Source organism: Eucyclogobius newberryi, unplaced genomic scaffold (assembly GCF_026437365.1).
Source record: "Eucyclogobius newberryi isolate DKJ021-1_F unplaced genomic scaffold, fEucNew1.0.hap1 SCAF_13, whole genome shotgun sequence".
NCBI lineage: Eukaryota > Metazoa > Chordata > Actinopteri > Gobiiformes > Gobiidae > Eucyclogobius > Eucyclogobius newberryi.
Window position 1 is genome coordinate 23,693,540 of NW_027315757.1, and position 20,266 is coordinate 23,713,805.

At 39.2% G+C, this 20,266-nt stretch overlaps 3 protein-coding genes across 6 annotated transcripts; 2 read left to right on the forward strand and 1 right to left on the reverse strand.

Moving 5' to 3' along the window:
• Positions 1-2,091: 2,091 nt before the first annotated feature.
• Positions 2,092-9,527, forward strand: retreg3 (reticulophagy regulator family member 3). The gene is made up of 10 exons (XM_072442982.1): positions 2,092-2,185; positions 2,413-2,700; positions 4,707-4,813; positions 5,467-5,491; positions 5,594-5,720; positions 6,010-6,094; positions 7,114-7,251; positions 7,333-7,415; positions 7,645-7,777; positions 7,843-9,527. Exons 2-10 carry the CDS (start codon positions 2,444-2,446, stop codon positions 8,361-8,363), a joined length of 1,476 nt encoding a protein of 491 aa, XP_072299083.1. The 5' UTR covers positions 2,092-2,185; positions 2,413-2,443; the 3' UTR covers positions 8,364-9,527.
• A 117-nt stretch (positions 9,528-9,644) lies between these two features.
• On the forward strand, positions 9,645-12,040 carry psmc3ip (PSMC3 interacting protein). Its single transcript, XM_072442995.1, has 8 exons — positions 9,645-9,723; positions 10,737-10,837; positions 10,910-10,999; positions 11,086-11,197; positions 11,274-11,419; positions 11,503-11,556; positions 11,790-11,849; positions 11,916-12,040. The coding sequence occupies exons 1-8, from the start codon at positions 9,705-9,707 to the stop codon at positions 11,970-11,972; spliced, it is 639 nt and encodes a 212-aa protein (XP_072299096.1). The 5' UTR covers positions 9,645-9,704; the 3' UTR covers positions 11,973-12,040.
• A 1,773-nt stretch (positions 12,041-13,813) lies between these two features.
• mlx (MAX dimerization protein MLX) lies at positions 13,814-18,853 on the reverse strand. Of its 4 annotated transcripts, none has more exons than XM_072442987.1 (8): positions 18,769-18,853; positions 17,310-17,346; positions 17,141-17,230; positions 16,261-16,370; positions 15,814-15,916; positions 15,608-15,707; positions 14,896-15,097; positions 13,814-14,652 (listed from the first exon to the last, which is right to left on the reverse strand). In XM_072442987.1, the coding sequence occupies exons 1-8, from the start codon at positions 18,805-18,807 to the stop codon at positions 14,596-14,598; spliced, it is 738 nt and encodes a 245-aa protein (XP_072299088.1). In that variant the 5' UTR covers positions 18,808-18,853; the 3' UTR covers positions 13,814-14,595. The 4 variants fall into 4 exon arrangements, with proteins under 4 accessions (XP_072299088.1, XP_072299087.1, XP_072299085.1 ...); XM_072442986.1 differs by having other exon boundaries at positions 15,814-15,912; positions 16,257-16,370; XM_072442984.1 differs by having other exon boundaries at positions 17,310-17,349.
• Between the last annotated feature and the right edge of the window lie 1,413 nt (positions 18,854-20,266).

Genomic DNA, 20,266 nt, shown 5'->3' on the forward strand with positions numbered 1-20,266 from the left:
TTTTTGTAAGGCCCAAAATCACAACAACAGTCGCCTCTGAGGGCCGAAGAATAAGTGCTTCTGAAGAATGAAGTCTAAAGAATAAAGTCTACAGTTGGTGGTGGTAATGTAATGCTTGAATACCAACCGCCATAAAACACCAAAGAAGAAGAATCAGGATCAGAAAGGGTTTATTGCCATTGTCAATTAAACAGAATTCACAAACATAGGAACTTATCTTGGTGATTCGGTGCAACATAAAACACTGAACAATGAATAAGTCAAAAAGAGAAACAATTTAACGCCACCTACTGTAGTTGTACATCTTCAAAATATGTCTATTACGCTATAACGTTTTTTTTAAAAAGGAGAGAAAGAGAGATTGTTGTTGTTGTTGTTGTTGTGTTACTTTTAATAGCGTTTGGCGGTCAACTGAAAAGGGGCATTTACCGCGGGATTGAGTGTGGACAGGAGATCAACGGAAACCATAATACCAAAATAACACTACAAAGATGCTCTTAGCTCTATAATCTTCCAATCAATCCTGTGTTATATAAGTAACTATAACCTTACATGATTTTTGCGACTGGATTGTAAAAAGATTCAGCAGATTTAATTCTTGTTTATTATTTTGAAACTATAAAACTAATTCAGTTCTCTCGCATTCATATGCGGTAATCAGTGAATCAGAACATTCTCAACAGTTTCTAGTTCTTGACAGTGATTACCGGTACATAAACCGGTAGGATGTTTGCTTGTCATATTCAGTGATCAAATGAGTTCAGCAGTGTGGCCTCTTCTCATGCGAGCAAAGGCTCTTCCCCCACTTTCCCCACTAATCCTGCCAAAGTTTATATACATGACTCTTAATAAGAGGCTTGACTTCATATTTACTTATTTCAACTATCAAATCAACTGATGGCAATTTAATGGAATTATTTGCCAGCAAATCAGCCATTTCATTACCATCCACTCCGACATGGGCAGGAACCCAAACGAAGGAGATCCTCACACCTTCCCTGGACAGAAAGAGCATCAAACAGAAGATGCTATATAGAATATCCTGTCTACAATCAGATTTACCATATTTAAAGCTTTGCCGTGCAAGGAGACTGTCAGAAGCTATCACAATGTTGTAGAAACAAAAAGCTACAAGTACCACTGTGTTTATGTTACATTTTTCATTGTCTTCAAGGTCCATGGGATCAAAGCAAAGGAAATAAATCAAATGCACACACCCTTTTCCTCTTATGCTTTGAAGACAGACAGAGAAGAAGAACTACAGTAGATGGCGGTAAATGCACCTTTTACCAACCACCATAAAACACCAAAGAAGAAGAAGTTGCCTTTTTATTAAGCGTATAAGAGGTTTTTCTAGAAGAGTGTTTTTATAAGTTATCTGTTTTTTTTATAATTTACTTATGTTCCTAATCTGTGTTGCAGCACTGGAATTTCCCCATAGTGGGACAAATAAAGGTTATCTCATCTTAACAACAACAAAAACAACAGATTCCTCCCTCGACAATCTTTCTCTCTTTTTCTCTAAATCTTTCTCTATCTATCTCCTTTTCTTTTTTACGGTATAGCGTAGGCTACAGTAGGCGGCGGTAAAGGCAAATTTTTAGTTGGCTGTCAATCGCCATTAAAAGTAACACAAAAACAACAACTTTATATCATCACATGACCGCTCAGTAGCAGAGCAAGTTCAAAAGATAGTTATCTCCCCAGACCAAGTTACAGATCAGATATGGCGAGACCGAAGAGGCTATCCCACTCACAGAATACATGTTTTCAAGGTATTTCGAGCAATAAAACATCTCTATTCGAAAAAAAATGCTTGATTGTTGAGTTTATGGCCCTGACAAAGCAACCCCAGTCAAGCAGCTGACCAAAAAAGTTACACAGTGCACCTTTAACATTACATACAAGATAGCACAATAATGTAATAGTACATGCAGGTGGTTCTTTCGGATGTACCAACCTGTAGTAAATCCATGAATTAATAATAATAGATCCAGATATTGCGTGCTTTGTTTTTGTATTCTTGGAAATGTACAGTAGCGTTCACTTCCCACTGTCACTTGAACGCAGCACGACACGAGGCTCGAGCGGAAGCTGATTGGTTCGTGAGCTCGGAGAAAAACAGGTTACGCCATATTGTCAGTTCACCACAAGCGCGCTGTATTTGTGCAAAAATGACAGAATAGTAAGTGTCATTTCATTTCAACGTTATTGCCCGCTCGTGCTTGTGTTGTGAAAACTTTTTACTCAACAAATCAAGCTGTAGTTGACGTTCAGACGCTTGTTCAGTCCTGTTGCTAACTGCTAGCTTAAAGTTAGCACAGCTCTTCATCAGCCCGTGTTGTGAGTTGAGCTGCTCTGAGCTGCCCCGCTCCATCTTCACAAGTTGTTGTTTTTTCTTTATCTCCACAGACTCGTTCTTGTCTTGACATTTGACGTTAAGATGATGCACCCCGGGGCAAAGGAAGAAGGCTCGCCCACCACGGAGCAGGGATCGTCCTCGTCCTCGTTGTCCACGGTTTGCCTGCGGAGCCGACCCTGCTCCAGTGACAGAGACGCGCAGGTGCGGGCGGCCAAAGCGGCTCTGCAGGCCAGGTTAGGGCCCTACGAACCCGTGCTCACCTACCTGCAGGCCGTGCTGGTGTGGGAGAAGCCCGTGCAATGTGTGCTGCTGTACGCCCTGGTCAACCTGCTGTTCTGGTAAGTCTCCTGTACTTCAGATTGATTGTTCTGTTTTTATATTTGGTTGTATTTTTTTGTTTTTATATACAACCTGAGATTTACACGTCCAGTAAAAATCTGATTGTTAGAATAATCATATAACCCAATAACCATATCTGGTTATTTGTGTGTTTACATGCACAAAGAAACCTGTCATCACAACACTGACATGAGGATTTTACTGTAACCGTCGTATTTTGGAAGCTAAAGAACAATTAATGTGAAACAACTATTTCAATCTTGCAGAAATGGGCAAGAACTGAAATGTTTGTGAAATATTGCGATAATATCAATATTGCAACTGCCATATCACAATATTTTCCTAATTGTGCAGCCTGGCATCAGATCTAACTGTTTACAACTCATTAATCTGATTAAATAGCTCCAGAAATCAGATGAGGATCAGATTTTTGGTGTATGGGAACCCTGATGACTTATTTGTTCTCGATTGTGTTACCTGTTGTTAGCAACAATCTGGGCAGCAGCTGCTGGTGCTTTACACAATGCCATGTTTCACCTGTCAATTCAAGACCAGACAGATGGCTCCTGGATTTATTTAGAGGCCCACTCTCCTAAAATCTCTCCTTTCCAACTGTTTTTGTAATCCTTAAACTCCAGTCCTGTGGATTACATGATTTAGTCACAATCATGGGTAAAAGCTGCTGAATTGGCTGTGTATGATATTCGAAAGGTTAAAACTGTCACCACAGAGCTATAAATGTTAAAAGAACATCATTTTGGCGTTTTTTTGTTGTTGTTTTTTGTAGTACAATCACACAACTGTAGGTAATTTTCACTCATGTTGGTGCGCTCCTGATTTAGTTCTCATTGAGTTCTACGTCGGCCGGTTGTGTTAGGGAGAGAAATCCCGCACACTGTCTTACTTGCAAGTAAAATGTATTGGTGAAGAGGCAACGTTTCAGCAACTGGGCCTTTGTCAGGCAAAATCGTTTGTGTTCACATGCACCGCTCCTCATGCTCTGCAAACGCCGCACAATGAGCCACATGTAAAGCATCAGCTGACTGCGACACACACACTCCCCCGGTGCTGCACACGAGTGAGCATGCTTTTTTGTCTACTGTCAAATGTTGGACTTGTTGACAATGTGAACCCGGAACACAATCTTGTCTTCAAAGTGTATAATACAAAAAATGCAAGTAGATATTCTTCACAAATGGTTCAGCCCTTTAAACCGTGTGTGAGAGTCTGATATCAGTCTGTTATGACCCTAATCCCCCGCATAACGTTTAAACACAGGGAAGGTATGCAGCAGACAGAGGCTTTAGCCTTGCTGTGGCTCAATTAGGTCGATGTGATTTTCTGACATTTTCAAAGTCACTGACCTGAGACACTGAACGATAGTGGGCTGAGCGCCGACTTAAACCCAGGCTCTTCAGACGTCGTGAGATTTAATCAGTTGAAATGGTCCAACCCCGTTCCGTCTCCTCCTGGTTATGTCATCTCTCGCTCCTCAGACCCAGTTTATTCAACACACAGAAGGAAATAAAACTTAAACTTACAATATGCAACAGGTTTTATTCTTGAATTTAATTGACTCTCGAGTGAAAGGACAGTAGCTTCCGAGCAAATAGAATTATTGGGATGATAATTGTGGGTAAAATGGTAAAAGGTGTTGTTACACACAGTAATCCTTCAGCAAACCAAACTCCAATCCCAGCGTCACTCTTGATAATAACCGCTCTGTTTTGCCAACACATTGTTTGTCGGGTTAATCTCAGCTGAGTGGCTCAATCCTGTAATTTTGTTTGGTCAACAACAACTGGGGCCGTGAGATCTCAACACAGAGAAATATTATGTGTTGTTTTAGTTCTTTCTACATTCAATAACATATTTACTGTACTGACTTATTATTTGTAAAGCTCTTTTTTTGTCCATTTTTCTGCACACTTCCTTCATTGTGTATAGAGCTGTCTTAACGAGCTCATTTCTCCTCTTGTTTCTCTGCTGTTGTCATTTTGTGCAGGTTCTTTGCGCTGACCTCACTGCGCCTGCTGTTCCTTGTGGCTTCTGGTTTGGCTCTGATTGTTTTTGTCGACACCTGGAGGAATAAGATTTGGCCAGAGATTAGAGGTGAGCGCACACTTTTGTTATTTTATTCCATTTGTTATTGTTATTCCATATTCTAGTCTGTATTTTGAATTGGTTTGTACATTTCCTTAAACAGTCAAGAGTATTTATACCACATTTTACATTAATGGAGTCCAATCAATCAAGGTGGAATTGGCACACTGTCCCTGTATAAATAAATACCAGTAATGGTAGAACAAAATTACATATTTCTAATTATCTCTTCCTAATATTTTAGAAATGTAATGTTTGTTTCTTTTTTGAGTCAATGACATAATTAGCTATTTTCGCATTGTTAAATTACCTTATTTTCCGGACTATAAGTCTATGTAAGTATAAGGAGTATAAGTTGCCAAAAAATGCATAATAGAGAAGAAAAAAACATATATAAATCGCACTTGAGTTTGAAATGCATTTGCAAGTGTGAAAATAACAAATAATATCATATATAAGTTGCTCCGGAGTATAAGTATATAAGTATAAGTCTCACCCCGGCCAAAACTATGAAAAAAGGTGCAATTTAGGTGCAATCTGGAAAACACGATAAATTATTTTCATCAAACAAATTGGCTTATTTCGCTCTACTAACAACCTTATTGAAACAAGTAAAGATGTAGCCAATTATTTAAATGTGACTTTATTTCGCTCTGTTACAGTCAAAAGGATGGAGGAATCAGAAAGGTATGCAGAAAACCCCATCTCGTAATCGCCTTTTTGAAAATTAAATGTAGGAAATGTGCTTCTGTCCGCCCGTCTGAACACTTTTGCGTCTTGTGAGTGCAGCTGGGGTCTCGTGCAGCCCGGGATCCTGAGCGTCCCCGAGCTGTGTCACCACGTCGCAGAGGCCTGGGTCAGTGGAGCAGTGGTCACATCCGGCGTGCTCCAATACAAGCGCTTCAACCCTGGGAAAGTAAGGACTAAAAAAGGAAAAACGCTCAAATAAATGGGTCTTTTCCCCCTGTAGACCTAATTCTATTGATGAGCTTGAACAATTTCAAAATGATAACCTTTTATCATTTGAATGCAGCTTGTCTGACCCTGCGATTTCGACTACATATTTCCAATTGACCATCATGAATAGCTTTTCTTATACCTGATAGAAGCGTTCCAGTGTACAACAAAGCCATAGACTGTCAGTAGATTTGGTCCGACTCAAATGTCAGCGTTTATCTGACTGTATTGTATTTCCTATTGTTCAGTTCTGCCTCCTCACCTGCAGTATCTTCTCGTGCCTGGCTTTGGTTGGACGTTACATCCCAGGAGTGGTGCTGTCCTACTCTGCCGGTCAGTCCCAAGCCCTTTATAAGTAAATATTGGCTGGAAACCCTACCTGTCTAGTCCTGTTAAATATGTATAAGAGCTGAAACTGGATCGCAGGGCCCCGGGGCAGAGCGAGAGAGGGGTGATTTAAAGCAGGGATGTTCTCCACATAGAGTGAAAAGAGAACCAGGCTCAGATCTTAGAAGGTCAAACAGTCACAGAGCTAATCTCTTAACCTACTACCAGCAGCACAGGCAGGAGCCCAGCCAAAGTCCTCCAGCTCTGACCTCTAAAGCCACCAGCAGCTTGGACTCCGCTTCTTAACGCCACTGGGTGAATACTTGTATTTCAAGGCTCTAGGGTTTTTGCATTGAAAGTGATATAAGATAAGATAATCCTTTTTTGTCCACACATGGGGAAATTTTGGTGTTACAACGCAGTAGATACGGGGGGAAAGGACAGATAACTTATAGGAGTACTGTCATAAGATAAAGGTTATCTTATCATGATTTAATGTAGATGTACAAATATGTAAGATGTATTGTAGAAAGTGGACAACCTTTGACAACATGCAAGTTCTGCCCAGAATCTGTTATGTGTAAATAGATTAGTGTTCATCATCAGTACAAATTTAAAGGTGTTGTCTTAAAAACGTAAAGAAATAATAATACAGAACTAGTTCATTTTAAGCTGTTACTGCCGTACGTTTTTCTCCTCCTTTCCTAACCCATTCTGGACATCCTAATTATTCACATGCGATGAGTTTATAAGTGCTGTTCACAATTTTCAGAGGTCAGAGTGGAGTTTTGCCTTCAAGATGACAACAACTAGCATGCTAACGTGCACCTCCTGTTTCTCGAACTGTAAAATATTTTATAATCAGTCAGTCATGGTGGTTGCAGCCACTTACAATGAAAATTACAATGAGCTAATATTACACTACTGGGAATTTATTGTGGTTTAACGTCAGACATTTACAATAGACGCAAAGGATTTATAAAATGTGGATTTGTTGACGAATGGTGTTTGTTTTGTCCCTGCAGTGTGGGCGACCCTGCTGGCCCCTTTAGCGGCCTATCACCGGCTCTTTCAGCATGTGTACGTGAAGCTGGATCCAGTCCTGCAGCGGCTGGACTTCAGTGGTCATGGATACATGATGTCAAAGCCCATTGATAATCAGTGTGAGTTGACAAACCCTTTTAGTGCCATTCCTAATGACTTCATTGTGCTTAGTATGGAATTAAACTCCTTTTGCTCTGCAGTTTTGCGAAGGCCCATCCGAGGAGTAGCCTCAGGTGAAGGCAGCGACAGTGAGGAGGAGGAGCTGGCTGCGTTTTGTCCCACGGTAAATTTAACATTCATTTCACCCATTTAAAGATCTTTGAACACTGTTATTGTAGAAGAGCCCCATAGTCTTATCAGTTGATCACGCTCTGGTGATCTCTGTTCTATAAATAGTTTTCTGATCACATGATTGGTCATGCAGTGCATTCGTTTTGTTTCAAAGCCTCAAGTGAACTACCCTTAACCTATTTGTACATTTTGTTTTAATGTACCTACATTCTTTCTTGCAGTTTGATGACTCAGTTAATGCAAAGGAACTTTCCATGACGGACTCTGAGCATTCGGACGCGGAGGTGTCCTACACAGAGAACGGGACATTTAATCTGTCTCGTGGTCAGACCCCGCTCACAGAGGGCTCTGAAGGTAAAACTCAGGAGAAGTAATATGTTTCTGAATGACTCATTAACTGTTTTGTGTGGTTTGTGCAGATCTGGACCGCCACAGTGACGCAGAAGAGTCCTTTGCACAGGACCTACCAGACTTCCCCTCCATTAACCCTGATGCCACTCTGATGGATGACGATGACGACACGAGCATTGGTCTACCCAGCCTGGGCCCCTCGGGGCGTACCAGCCACCGCGCCTCAGTGCTGGATGTGGAGGAAGAGTTGGACTCTGAGGAGGAGCTGGACTCTCTGCCCGTGACCTCTGACCTCACCGGGGAGCTGGCCGGAGTCATTGCCAGCAACATGATCCAGGCAGCTCTGGCTGGGGCCTTGCAGCCTCGGGCCCCTGCTCAGCGCAGAGAGGGCCCTCCTAAAGCAGGGGCCCACCGGAGCTACCACAAGCAGTCCAGCTCTGAGCTGGACACGGACTGGGACGCTGAGGACTTTGAGATGCTGGATCAGTCAGAACTGAACCAGATGGATCCTCTCGGAGGAGGAGGCAGTAAAAGGGGAGAGGGTCAGGGCTCTACCTTCTTGTCCAGCCTGCTCGGCAAACCTAAGTAGTGTGGAGTGAGTGAGTATGTGAAGAATGAGAATGTGATTTTAATGATCCCTGCGTTTGATCAGTTACACTGTGAAATACACTTTTATTTTTGGTTTTGCTGAGGAAGTGTCGTTAGATCACTTCCTTTTGTAGGCTGAGCAATAGGACAATGACAGACCAGCACCTCCTAAGCCTTGTAGGAGTCACATGGTTTGGGCTCCTTAAGCAGTGCCCACAAGTCCACCTTTCTACTCTGCCATCGAGACGGGGCTACTCTGGGACCAAATGTGACATTCCTTTGGCTGAGCTCAACACGCTGCGCTGTTAAACGTGCTGAGAAAAACCTGGACTTACTAGATAAGGTGTTAAAAGTAAAAGGCATTTGGACTGTGAAACCAGATTGCCATTTCAACAGCATGTAGGTGATGCGTAATATTAGGATATTATGATTGCAAAGAGATGATTGATCTTTCATCTTCAGCTGTCATGTTTTTGAGAGAGATGTTGTTTTCGGGTGTGGTTTCCGTTTGTCCCCTTACATAGGAAAATCTATATTGTGAGAGCTTTTATCAAGATATTTTTGACCCAAACCCCTGATAAAAACGTTGCCGGATGTTGTATTGACATGTGTGCCTGAGGCTGAGGTTTGTTTGAGTGTGTGAGGATTTTAGTACTGCATACTTCCCCTTTAATACTGGCCTTTAAGGCGTTTTTACTCTTTTATGCAAATTGTGTTGCCACTTTTCTCAGTAGCTGACATTACTTTCACTTGTTATTGTTTCTACTGCTGTTGTCTCTATTGGGAAACATGTTTACATCTAAATTAGGCAAAATGTATTAGGCATTTAAGTTATTTTGAAGGACAAGTTGTGTCAGTGAGATTTTAATAACAGCACTTTTAACTTCTATGAAAATAGCAGAGATTGAAAAGAAATGGGTAATCTAAATGGCAAAAATGCTGGGGTTTTATTTATGATACATGAATGTTTGCGGGGAAAGTCATAGATAGATTGAGCACAACAATCGTTTGACAGTTAATTCAAAGAGTTGTATTTGACAAAGAGGACCGACGTTACTTCTCTCCTTTGGGATCCGTTTAACAATGTGACCGTAGTGTTTCCTCTTCCTGGTTTTGATATGTTTGATGTGCAAATTATATTCAATAAAAAAACACTTTGCTATTACATTGTCTGAATTGTTCTTTTTTTGAATGTATAGTTCAGAATATGAATATGCTTCATGTTTTGAATTCTTCCTCAAAATGAACATGAATAATAAAGTGATACATCTTCCTCTGGGATGATCTTTGTTGTGACGTCGCACTCCCGCGAAACTTGTCTGAGGCACGCAGAGCTTTCGCAATGAGTAAAAAGGACAACGGTGAGTTAAAACTTCCTTATTTACAACATTTTTCAGACTGTATAATGGGACTTGGGTTGATCTTTCTTGTGTCGACTTCTCATGGATCATGATGTGGTCATAAATGAAAGTTTATGGAGCGGCGCTAGCTAGCTGCTGATGCTAAGCTCTGTTGTAAACAAAGTACCAAAGGATGTCACGGAACCACGGATCTAAGAAACTGGCTCAAATGTTTTTATTAGGATAGTAATATATATATATATATATATATATATATATATATATATATATATATATATATATATATATATATATATATATATATATATTATATTTATATTACAAATATGGGACATTTTGAAGGAACTGTCCACTGTAAACAAAATATAAAAAAATAAACATAAAACCATGGATGGGCAGGTACATTTACTGGTGTAACATCATCGAGGACATATACGTTTCCTTCTACCTAACTAGAGTAATGTTTAGTTACACAACAATAAACAAACCAACAGTACTCTTACATTTGCACTTCAAAACTTCCGTTCAAATATTTTTTTTGCAAGGTATTCTTTGGAAACACCAGAATCTGCATTATTTCATGTTTTGTTCGTCAGATTACTTTACATTTATCCATACAGTATTCAAGCAGTAGTTTCTCCAAATACATTTTTACTCTTCAGTAACTATTCTATTATTATTTTTTCTTATTATCTATTGGAGTAATATCATTTTTAAGTAACGTTAATCTTACTTTATGACACATTTTGGCTACTTTACACACTCATGAGCAATAAAAACTGCTAACCCTTTAGTTTTTAGCTCTCTATAAACATGTTCTAAAATGTATGCGATTCATTGATCCAGTTTGTTTTTCTCAAATGTTACTGCTCCTGGACGTGTGTCTGAAACGATCACTCTGAACACAATCCTTTGCCTTAATCTAATCGCAATCGTGCAGCCACAAATTGCATAAACCACATCTTGTAAAATGACTTAATGAGCGTAAACGTATCATGACATCTTAATTTCAGGTGCATCTGTCATCCTTGCCTATCTGAATGAGAAGAACAGGCCGTACAGTGCTCAGGATGTCTTTTGTAATCTACAGAAACAACATGGTCTGGGCAAAACTGTAAGGAAATACCAATTATATAGTTATGTTAATCCTCAGACTGCTTTGTACACAAATACAATTATGTTTTAGGCTGTGGTCAAAGCCATGGAGCTGCTGGCCATTGAGGGGAAGATTAAAGAGAAAATGTACGGCAAACAGAAAATATACTTTGCCGATCAGGTGAGTCTTTGTCGCTTGAAACAAAGAAAATCTATTGTTTGTACAAAAACGCTGTGTTGATAACTGTATGCATTACTTTTTGAAAGGCCCAATTCAAAGATGTAAGTGATAACGACTTAAAGGAGATGGACACTCAGATCTCAAAGCTCAATGCAGATCTACAGTCGCTCACACAAAACTGCAGACAGCTAGACTCAGGTGCGCTAAAGGGTAATAATATTCATGATTTTGTAAAACTGGAAACTGCATGTTGGTATTTGCTTTACAATTACAGAGCTTAAGGAACTCAACAACTCTTTGACAACGGAGGACATGAACAATGAGATTAAACAGTTAAAAGAGGAGTGTTCCGGATTCAAAAGCAGACTCGAGAAGATCAAGTCGGCGACAAACCATGTCACACCGGAAGAGAAGGAAAAGGTGAGAAGTTTACCAAGAACGTGCTGCTTTTATTTCCTTGTTTAGCTCCGTCAGTATAAATAAATCACTGTTCATATTTGCAGGTTTCCAAAGAGCAGATTCTGTACGTCAAAGAGTGGAAGAAGAGAAAGCGATTGGTAATTTATTCAAAATGGTTCAACACAAATGGAGATGGGCTGATACATCGAGCCAATGTTTACACAAATATTTAGTTTTTATTAGTTTTATTTACTTGTGTATGAAAATCTGCCCCTACACACTGGCCCTAAAATACAGGCAAAACGAATTGGCCATTTGCAACTCAGTTTTCTAAAATATCGGCATCAACCATGAAAAAACACATCATTCTGAACATAACTTGTTTTTTTAGGCTTCTGATATGATGAATTCCATTTTGGAGGGGTATCCAAAGAGCAAAAGAGAGTTTCTGGTCAGTGACACACACTTTGACACTGCAGACTTCACGCTTCATGTTTAACCCGGGTTGTTTTTGCAGGAAGAAGTTGGTGTGGAGACAGACGAGGATTATAAAGTCACCATCCCAAATATTTAAGAACTGGTGTTTATAGTGTTCAAGGCCGCTTTTTGGCCAATTTTACAAAGCTTTATTTTCTGTATGGTTATGATGTGCATTTATTTAATTTATGAATGTACTTTGAACTTTGTCAAAAAAACAAGTGATATAAGTTTATACATTAAATGTTTTTTCACAAGTTACATATTTGTGTTTTATCTGGAGCAAGATGTTTCCATCTAAAGTTATCCTTGAGTTTGAAAACATTTACTTTGTAGATTTTACTAGCTCTTATTTGTCGGTGTAATCCCTCATTCGTCCAGGCGTGTTCCATAGTAGAAAAAGCTTCAGTTGTAGTCATCTGGACTCAGTTAGAAAAAATAGACGTTTCGACTCTCATCCAAGAGTCATTGTCAATAAAAGAATTTAGATTGAGAACTCCGATATTAATACTGTTCTGTGGTAAGACCCGCCCATTGGGAGGAGCTTTCCTGAAGTAGAAAGAGTTGTTTGTTTCAACAGAAACTCCCCCCTTGTATCTACCGAGCTAGCCTATTCAGAATTTTAATGGCCTATTAGAATCCTCTTTGTCTTTGTGAGACCCTGGCTCAACCACCCTGAGTACCTGATTAGCATCAGGTTTACAAGAGAAGACGCTAAGGAGAATCGCTTGGCCTTTCTTGATTGTTCCACGATCAGAGGAGAGGACGGGAAACTCCAAATAGAAGTATATAGGAAACCTACACACACGGACCAGTATCTGTTCTTCCAACCACCCACTACAGCACAAGCTGGGTGTGATCAGAACCTTAAAACACAGAGCTCAAGGTGTGCCCACCAGCTCAGAGGGCAAGAAGAAAGAGGATAAACATGTCCGAAATGCCCTCTCAGCCTGTGGTTACCCCGCTTGGGCTCTCAACAGAGTGAAGAGAACAAAGAAGCAGGACAAAAGGGAAACTGAACAGAGAAGGAAGGGTGTTTCTATCCCTTATGTGTCTGGCCTGTCCGAAAAACTGCAGAGAATTTTTAGACAACACAAAGTCCCTGTTTATTTTAAACCAGGAAACACTTTAAGACAAAAACTGGTTCACCCTAAGGACAAGTTGCCGACTCAAAAACAGAGCAATGTAGTTTATTCGATCCAATGCAGTGAAGAAAGCTGTAAAGAACGTTACATAGGTGAGACGAAACAGCCTCTACACAAGAGGCTTTATCAGCACAGAAGAAATACTAGTTCAGGACCTCAGAGTGCCGTGCATCTCCATCTTGAAGCCTCTAATCACTCGTTTGAAGACGGTGAGGTGAAGGTTTTAAGCAGGGAGAAAAGATGGTTTGAAAGAGGAGTCAAGGAAGCTATTTTTGTTAAAAAAGAAAGACCTTCTTTAAACAGAAATGGAGGGCTAAGATTCAATCTTCCTGGTATCTATAATGGAATACTGAACCCCTGGAAAGGTAGAGGACCAGGACCAGGACATTTAGATGCTAATCAGGTACTCAGGGTGGTTGAGCCAGGGTCTCACAAAGACAAAGAGGATTCTAATAGGCCATTAAGATTCTGAATAGGCTAGCTCGGTAGATACAAGGGGGGAGTTTCTGTTGAAACAAACAACTCTTTCTACTTCAGGAAGGCTCCTCCCAATGGGCGGGTCTTACCACAGAACAGTATTAATATCGGAGTTCTCGATCTAAATTCTTTTATTGACAATGACTCTTGGATGAGAGTCGAAACGTCTATTTTTTCAAACTGAGTCCAGATGACAACAACTGAAGCTTTTTCTACTAGCTCTTATTTGATAAAGTATATGGAATATATTTTAATTTTACACCAGCGTTTAAAAGAGATGAATGAAACCTTAACTGGGGCAATAAAGAGAAGCTCGTTTTTGGTTCGTACAAAACATTTATTTGAATAATTAGGGCAGTTCCAGTGATCAAGGCCACAAGTAGCTTATAAAGTAAAACTTTGGATAAACCCCACAGTGTCTTTCACCCACTTTCAGCTGAACAATGGTGAAAAGACTAATGCTTGTCGAGATTGCACGTGAATACTCTTGTTTTGACAAAGTAGTAATTGCACTGTAAAATAAGTAAAAGTAGTGAGTAGTACCAGTACCATTACTCTGAACAACAAATTAAAATATAACAAAGATTGTCAAGCGACATCATCAGTCTTCAGCTTCTGGTCCAAAATAATCCAGCCTATAATTGGACAACAATATACTGTATGTACTTTATGAAATTCTTCAATCAATAGCATAATAGCTTAAATAAAATTAAAATAATTGTGACTAAAGTTAGTCATTGACAGTTTCTTTAACACAAAGGTTAGTTTACTTAACTTTTAAAGTCCCCATTTCTTTGGGCCCAAATCAGCTGTGATGATGTCACACTTAAAAACAATGGCACAACTGAGAACGTCCAGCAATGACGTTCTTTGTACATGGATCTGCAGATTAAAATACTGTAGAATACAGACAATAAAAAGCAACATGAGGATATGCCCTTGTGATGGGTTGAGGTATTGCAGCCTGGGTCACTGATAAGATGCAGTATATGTGAATAATACTCAAAGTGTAACCCAAGGTTGATAAAGGTTTTCATCCTGCCTCAGAAGGCCAGAGGAGGAACAAAGTCCGTATGGAACAGTTCACAGTGCACTGGATCAATAAACCTGTCCGTTGAGCTGCCGAAGGACCCCGACCACAAACTCCCTCAGGGTCTAAAACAAAACAAACACATTGTAGTTTCACAAAAAGCTTAGTGTGTTCCAACTAGAGCTGCAACTAATAATACATTTGCTCATTGGTTATAAAGCTAAAATTACACTGCTAGAATAAATATTGCAGTCCAAATAATGCCCATTCAATCGCTTAATTAGTTAACGATTATTGCTGTAATTGATTGGCTGCAATTAATCCAATTAGTTGGCTCAGTCCGAGTTGGATTTGCGGCCTGTGCTCACCTGAGGCTTGCAGTGCTCCTCGATCCAGCTGAACACACAGGCAGACAGCTCCTGGAAGCTGCTCACAGACACCGAGTTGCTGAACGACTGGAACAGACAGTCCATGATGTTCTGAAAGATGTTAAACTTCACTTGGTCCGACACTTGATCCTGCCCCTGCTGAGGGTTGTTCTGGTGGGCCTTCACTATGTGCTCGTAATTCCTGTCAAACGAAGATCACGGAAGGTTAAAATGCCAACACAAAACACGTCGCTACATAAATGAGACAAAATATAGTCATTATTTGGTTTGGAATTGGTGAGTGGGGCCTGGCATTTTCTTCCTACAGCTGAATTGTAACATGTAATTTATTATGTTTTTGGCAGATGTTTGCTCATATAGTCAACTCAACTTGTTGTAATAATAATAATAATTGATTGCATGTTTAGAATTGATCATACAGACGTTTCACAGACTGACACGTGGATCTTCAAGATATTGACAGAGTATTTTGCAAAATGACCCTACAAAACTAGAAATGACCTGTAGCCGTTTTGTAAATGCTCTGACCCATTTGTAAAGCCTTTACAATTTGGGTCTTGCCAAATGTGTTCAAATCCCTACACCCACAGGTTTCCCACTTTTAACATACAATACCTCACTAACAGATGCCTCATCATAGCAGGTAAAAGTAATGGGTTTGCAAATTAGTATTTCACGCTTTCTCTTTTACGTTTTCATTATCTTTAGTGCCATGACTTCTTTCCTAAGCAATGACACTTCCTCCTCTTGCTTCTTCTTTTCTTTGTGAAGAAAATGGATGTAGTCAATCGCTGTGAAGGACCAGACATAAACAAATGAGTCAGCCGTGTGCCCACACATAATCACACCTTCTTTAAACACAAAAGGTCAACGCTATAAATAAACTAAATGTCTTACTTTTCTGTAGAATGGTGGCTTTGCTGATTTTCTGTGCTCCCACTGCAAATTCAGACTGTGGCTGACAAGTGGGCACTATGGTTTGCAGGTCATCATAACCTTTCTATTGTAATAAATACAGTATTAGTTATGTACAGTATAAACGTGTTAAGGCCAAGTCATACTTCCTAAGAAGCAAGACGTTTGTTTGTTTGTTTGTTTTCCAAAGAACAAGAACAAAGTTGGTCAAGTTATCACAGACAGCTCAGTTGATATTGTCAAGCCAATCAGAGCCTAGTTGGGTCAGGGACAGCCCAGCCAAACTTCTGCTCAGCCGGTGTGTCAAGAACAAGATGAGAACTGCCCCAACAAAGGCACAGCCCGAGGTGCACCAACAAACGTCTTGCTTCTTATGAAGTATGAATTGGCCTTAGTAACAAATATCTGTACAGTAAAAAACAGACTAGCCTTTATAGCGTCTCTTCTTTTCTGTTCAGCCTGTGTGTGCGCCTGTCTTCGCCGATCTTTGTATGAATCCTTATAAGAAGTCTCATGTCTGTAGTCGCTGTCTTCATCATCTACAAGACATACAAAAGGGCATATTACAAATGATGTTTACTAAAATGACTTATATTCTCTTAAGCCTCGTTTCCATGAGTTTCTGTATGGAGCAGATTAGTACAGTCTGAAAGGAAAACTGTTCCGAGGGTTAGGGTGAGGTATTACTGCAGCGAGATGAGCGTGAATACTGACTGGGGAAAAAACAAGACGGCAAAAAGTAGATATAATAATTTAATAATCCTTAGGGGTGACTGAAAATACTGGTAATTCAGATTCAGATCCTACCCAAATGTTGACTTGATCTTGTGATAAACCTCTGTATTTCCAGTGAGGATAACTTAATTTGTTGAACCAACAGACTTTGCAAAAGAAAGCTAATGCACATTAGCAACAGCCGTTTCCATTTTATCAACACACAGCACTCGTGCCAAGATTGGAAATATTATATTTCCAACACATGAAGCATCTAACACCGGCTAAACTCACTGCATTTTAAGAATAAATATTAAATGCAGTATAAAAGGTGCAGACAAGTGAAACAAATGCAGAAAAAGCTCACAATAAACTACAGACATTTTCCCGTTTACTCTAGCTTCAGGTTTATATTTAATACATTTTTTTGCTTAAAGTCAAATTTGCTTTATCACAACTTAACCCTATTGCAGAGAAAATTAGCTTCAGTGCAATTATTTAAACCACTAATATTAAGTAAACAGTATTAATATGGTATAAATTATAAATAACATTATGTCAACACAGCTACTGAAACAGGAAGTGAAAGATTGACCTGTATTTGGTACTGAGGAGGCACTTGTGGAGCCGATGCTGTTGGCTCTGGAAACAACCGGCTCCTTTCTGACCGTTTCAACAAAGAAACCTGCAAGAAAAAACACAAGAACCCAAGTTAAATCGAGTTGAAATATAATATTGAGTAATAAAATTTGTTGTAAACTTACTGTGGTCAAACCCTCCGTCACTGAAGGCACCGTCAGTCTGCTGATCCATCGCCAGAGCCAGAGGAGAGAAAAGGAGCAGAATAAAGGCTGAGAGGTGCAATAACGAGAGGAACGTGCTGCCCTGAATTCAGTGACAAAGGAGCAATAACCTGGCGCCTGACAGAGCCGACACCCGCTGAGCACTGCCCTCAATCCACTCAATCTGAGCAGAGCACCTGGAAATGAGCCCTGACCACAGATGTGCCTCTTTATCCAGGGAAATATACAGTGTAGCTTGGAACGGATAACAGGGATTAGTGAAAATTCAGGAATCGTGTTATTACACTTTAAGTTTCATTGTTTAATTCAATATTCACTGGGTGATATTGACCAAACTGAATATCTCTCTTTATATATATTTTTAATTACAATAGCCTTTATTGGTTGATAATAATCAAATGAACCACAACAGTCCAAATAAATACCACATTATACCCCTGATTTAAAGATTGAAAGACACTACATTTTGCCAAAACGAAGTAAAAAATCTAATAAAAAACGCTATTTGAGAGTATGTTTTTATTTTTTTTCTTTAAGTTTTTGTTTTACCATATTCGTAAATTTAGAATTGATGAAGGTTTATGAATGTAAGTGTATTGTATCAAAATTATGTCTAGTTTCCTTATGAATACTCTTTGCAACTGCACAATAAAACTAATGATTTAAAAAAAAAAAGATTACACTGCAAGAGTTTATTGTTCATTAACTTTTAAATATTTTTTTTCTATTTATACAATATTCAAATAACTAATAACTCTCTACTATTCAAAAGACAAAATACTTTTTAATTATTCATTGTTAATAGCTATAGCGATGGGTCTAATTTGTATCATTCTGAAACCAAAAAACATGTTTCCCCAGGCAAAACAATAAGAGACCTGTGCTTAGCTTAGTCCATCATAGCAAGTGTAAAAACCCTCTCCATAATTACAACATACATACATATTTACCTCAAAGAAGCAGCTTATAAACCCAGACTTCCGTTTAACCATCAAAACAATGTCTCATTTATAAAAACCTATGAGACTGACAATGAACTTTCCTCTCTTTAATAAACCACAGGTAACAGCCCACACATGACAAACACTTCCTTATTTCATCTAAACATGTGACTATGTTGTATTGTTGCACAGCTGATGCACAAATACATAAAAAAACAACATCATGCAACGCACTCAAGCCTTTTGCAAAGCTCTTTCATGCACAGAGTTGTTGATCACACAAAACACACAAAGCTCATTTCCCATCTTAGCCCCTTTCTTTTGGTTAGCTTTGGGGCTAACCAAGCTAAAGCTGCTTTGTGTTAGCCTAATTTTCATACTCGTGGAAAAAACAGCGCTGACATTAATCCCCGCGTTTTCCGGATGACTTAATTTCTCTAAAATGCCAGTGTTATTTCGCATTAACTTCACTTTCTTACTTTCCAGTGATCTTCTGGCGACGCTGTTGGGTCCGTCATCTTTGAGCAAAATAACACTCTGCCGCCTTCACGGACACATCGGAAAAGCTGCAACTGACTTTCTAACCTCACTTATAATTGTTGTTCATTTATAAACATATACTGTATCTTCGTATCTGCAAGAGTTAGGTATATCATCAGGAATCATAAACTTTTTTGAAATGTATATGCTGTTGTATAAACTAGGGCTGTTGCCAATTAATCGGTCGCGTGGGTGGGAGAATCGGTGAATAATGGTTTTATATTGACCACAACAGAAAGGAGGATGTATTACGCGAGTAGAGAACGTCTGTAATCAAATAAGGACACGAAGACAATAGTTTATAACGGGATGTGTCGTGAGCTGTTGTTTCATCGACAGCACGTGAAGGCAGCACAGTTGTACATGTCTGTAGTGACACGTATGAGCCACAAGGAGGTGCTGTAGTGCAGTGTTTGGCTGTTGACTGTTCAGGACGAAGCAGAAAAGGCAGGAATGGACATAAAAACGAATGGCCAAATAAAACAGATAAGACAGAATTATAAAAATACAACTTATGTGTAACTATGGTGACCACCATTCCTTTTCATTGTCCCTCAGCCCACGTATTTAGAGAAAATGTCAAAACATGCAACGTTTTTTTCTTGCAAAGAAATCAATACTTTTTGAGTGTGCAGACTTTTGGGGTTGTAATATGTTGGCACTCACATTGCTCTCTCTATATGTTTTATGATTGATAAAAACTGAAAATCCTATGATGTTTTTGTAGTTTTCATTTTCAGTTTATATTCTCAATCTTTATATTCAACAATTTGTCCCCCTTTTTCTACAACTAGAGGTATTGTTACTGTAAATCAGGGCCTTGATTTGAAAACATTGTGCCTGGAGACATGAGTGTCCCTTCGGGGATTCTCTGGTGTGCCTTGGTAATTATTTTTTTTTTTTATTAAAACATGGATTTAATAATATTATTTATCATTTTCGATTTTCCAGAACAAATTTCTGATCCAAAAAAAGACATTTACAAAAACCACCATTACCAAAAGTAATCCTCATAATGGTCTGGGCGATATTTGTTACCATATACCTTATGCCTTTCTTTCTTTAGGGTGTGATTTGGTAATATCTTATTTTGAAGTGTTGAATAAATAATGTGACTCAAATAAAAAAAGTAGAACAACACTGAATTAGATTATCTTTTTTTTCAAGATTATTTAGAATCAATAACAAATGAATAGTTCATTTGCTGCATTATTTCAATCAACTTTATGCAATATTAGCTCCCATACAACAACAACAACAACAACAACCATATAGGACACAGAAGTCCCCATCAGCATAAGTCCTCCTGCAGTTTGCTGCTGCTGCTGCTGTTTTGTGACAGGAAGTTGCTCTTCTGCTTTTGAACGTCTGTGGTTTCTGACTCTGTTGCAGTGACACACACTCACCTCGCCTTCCTCTCACTTTGCTCTGAAAGTC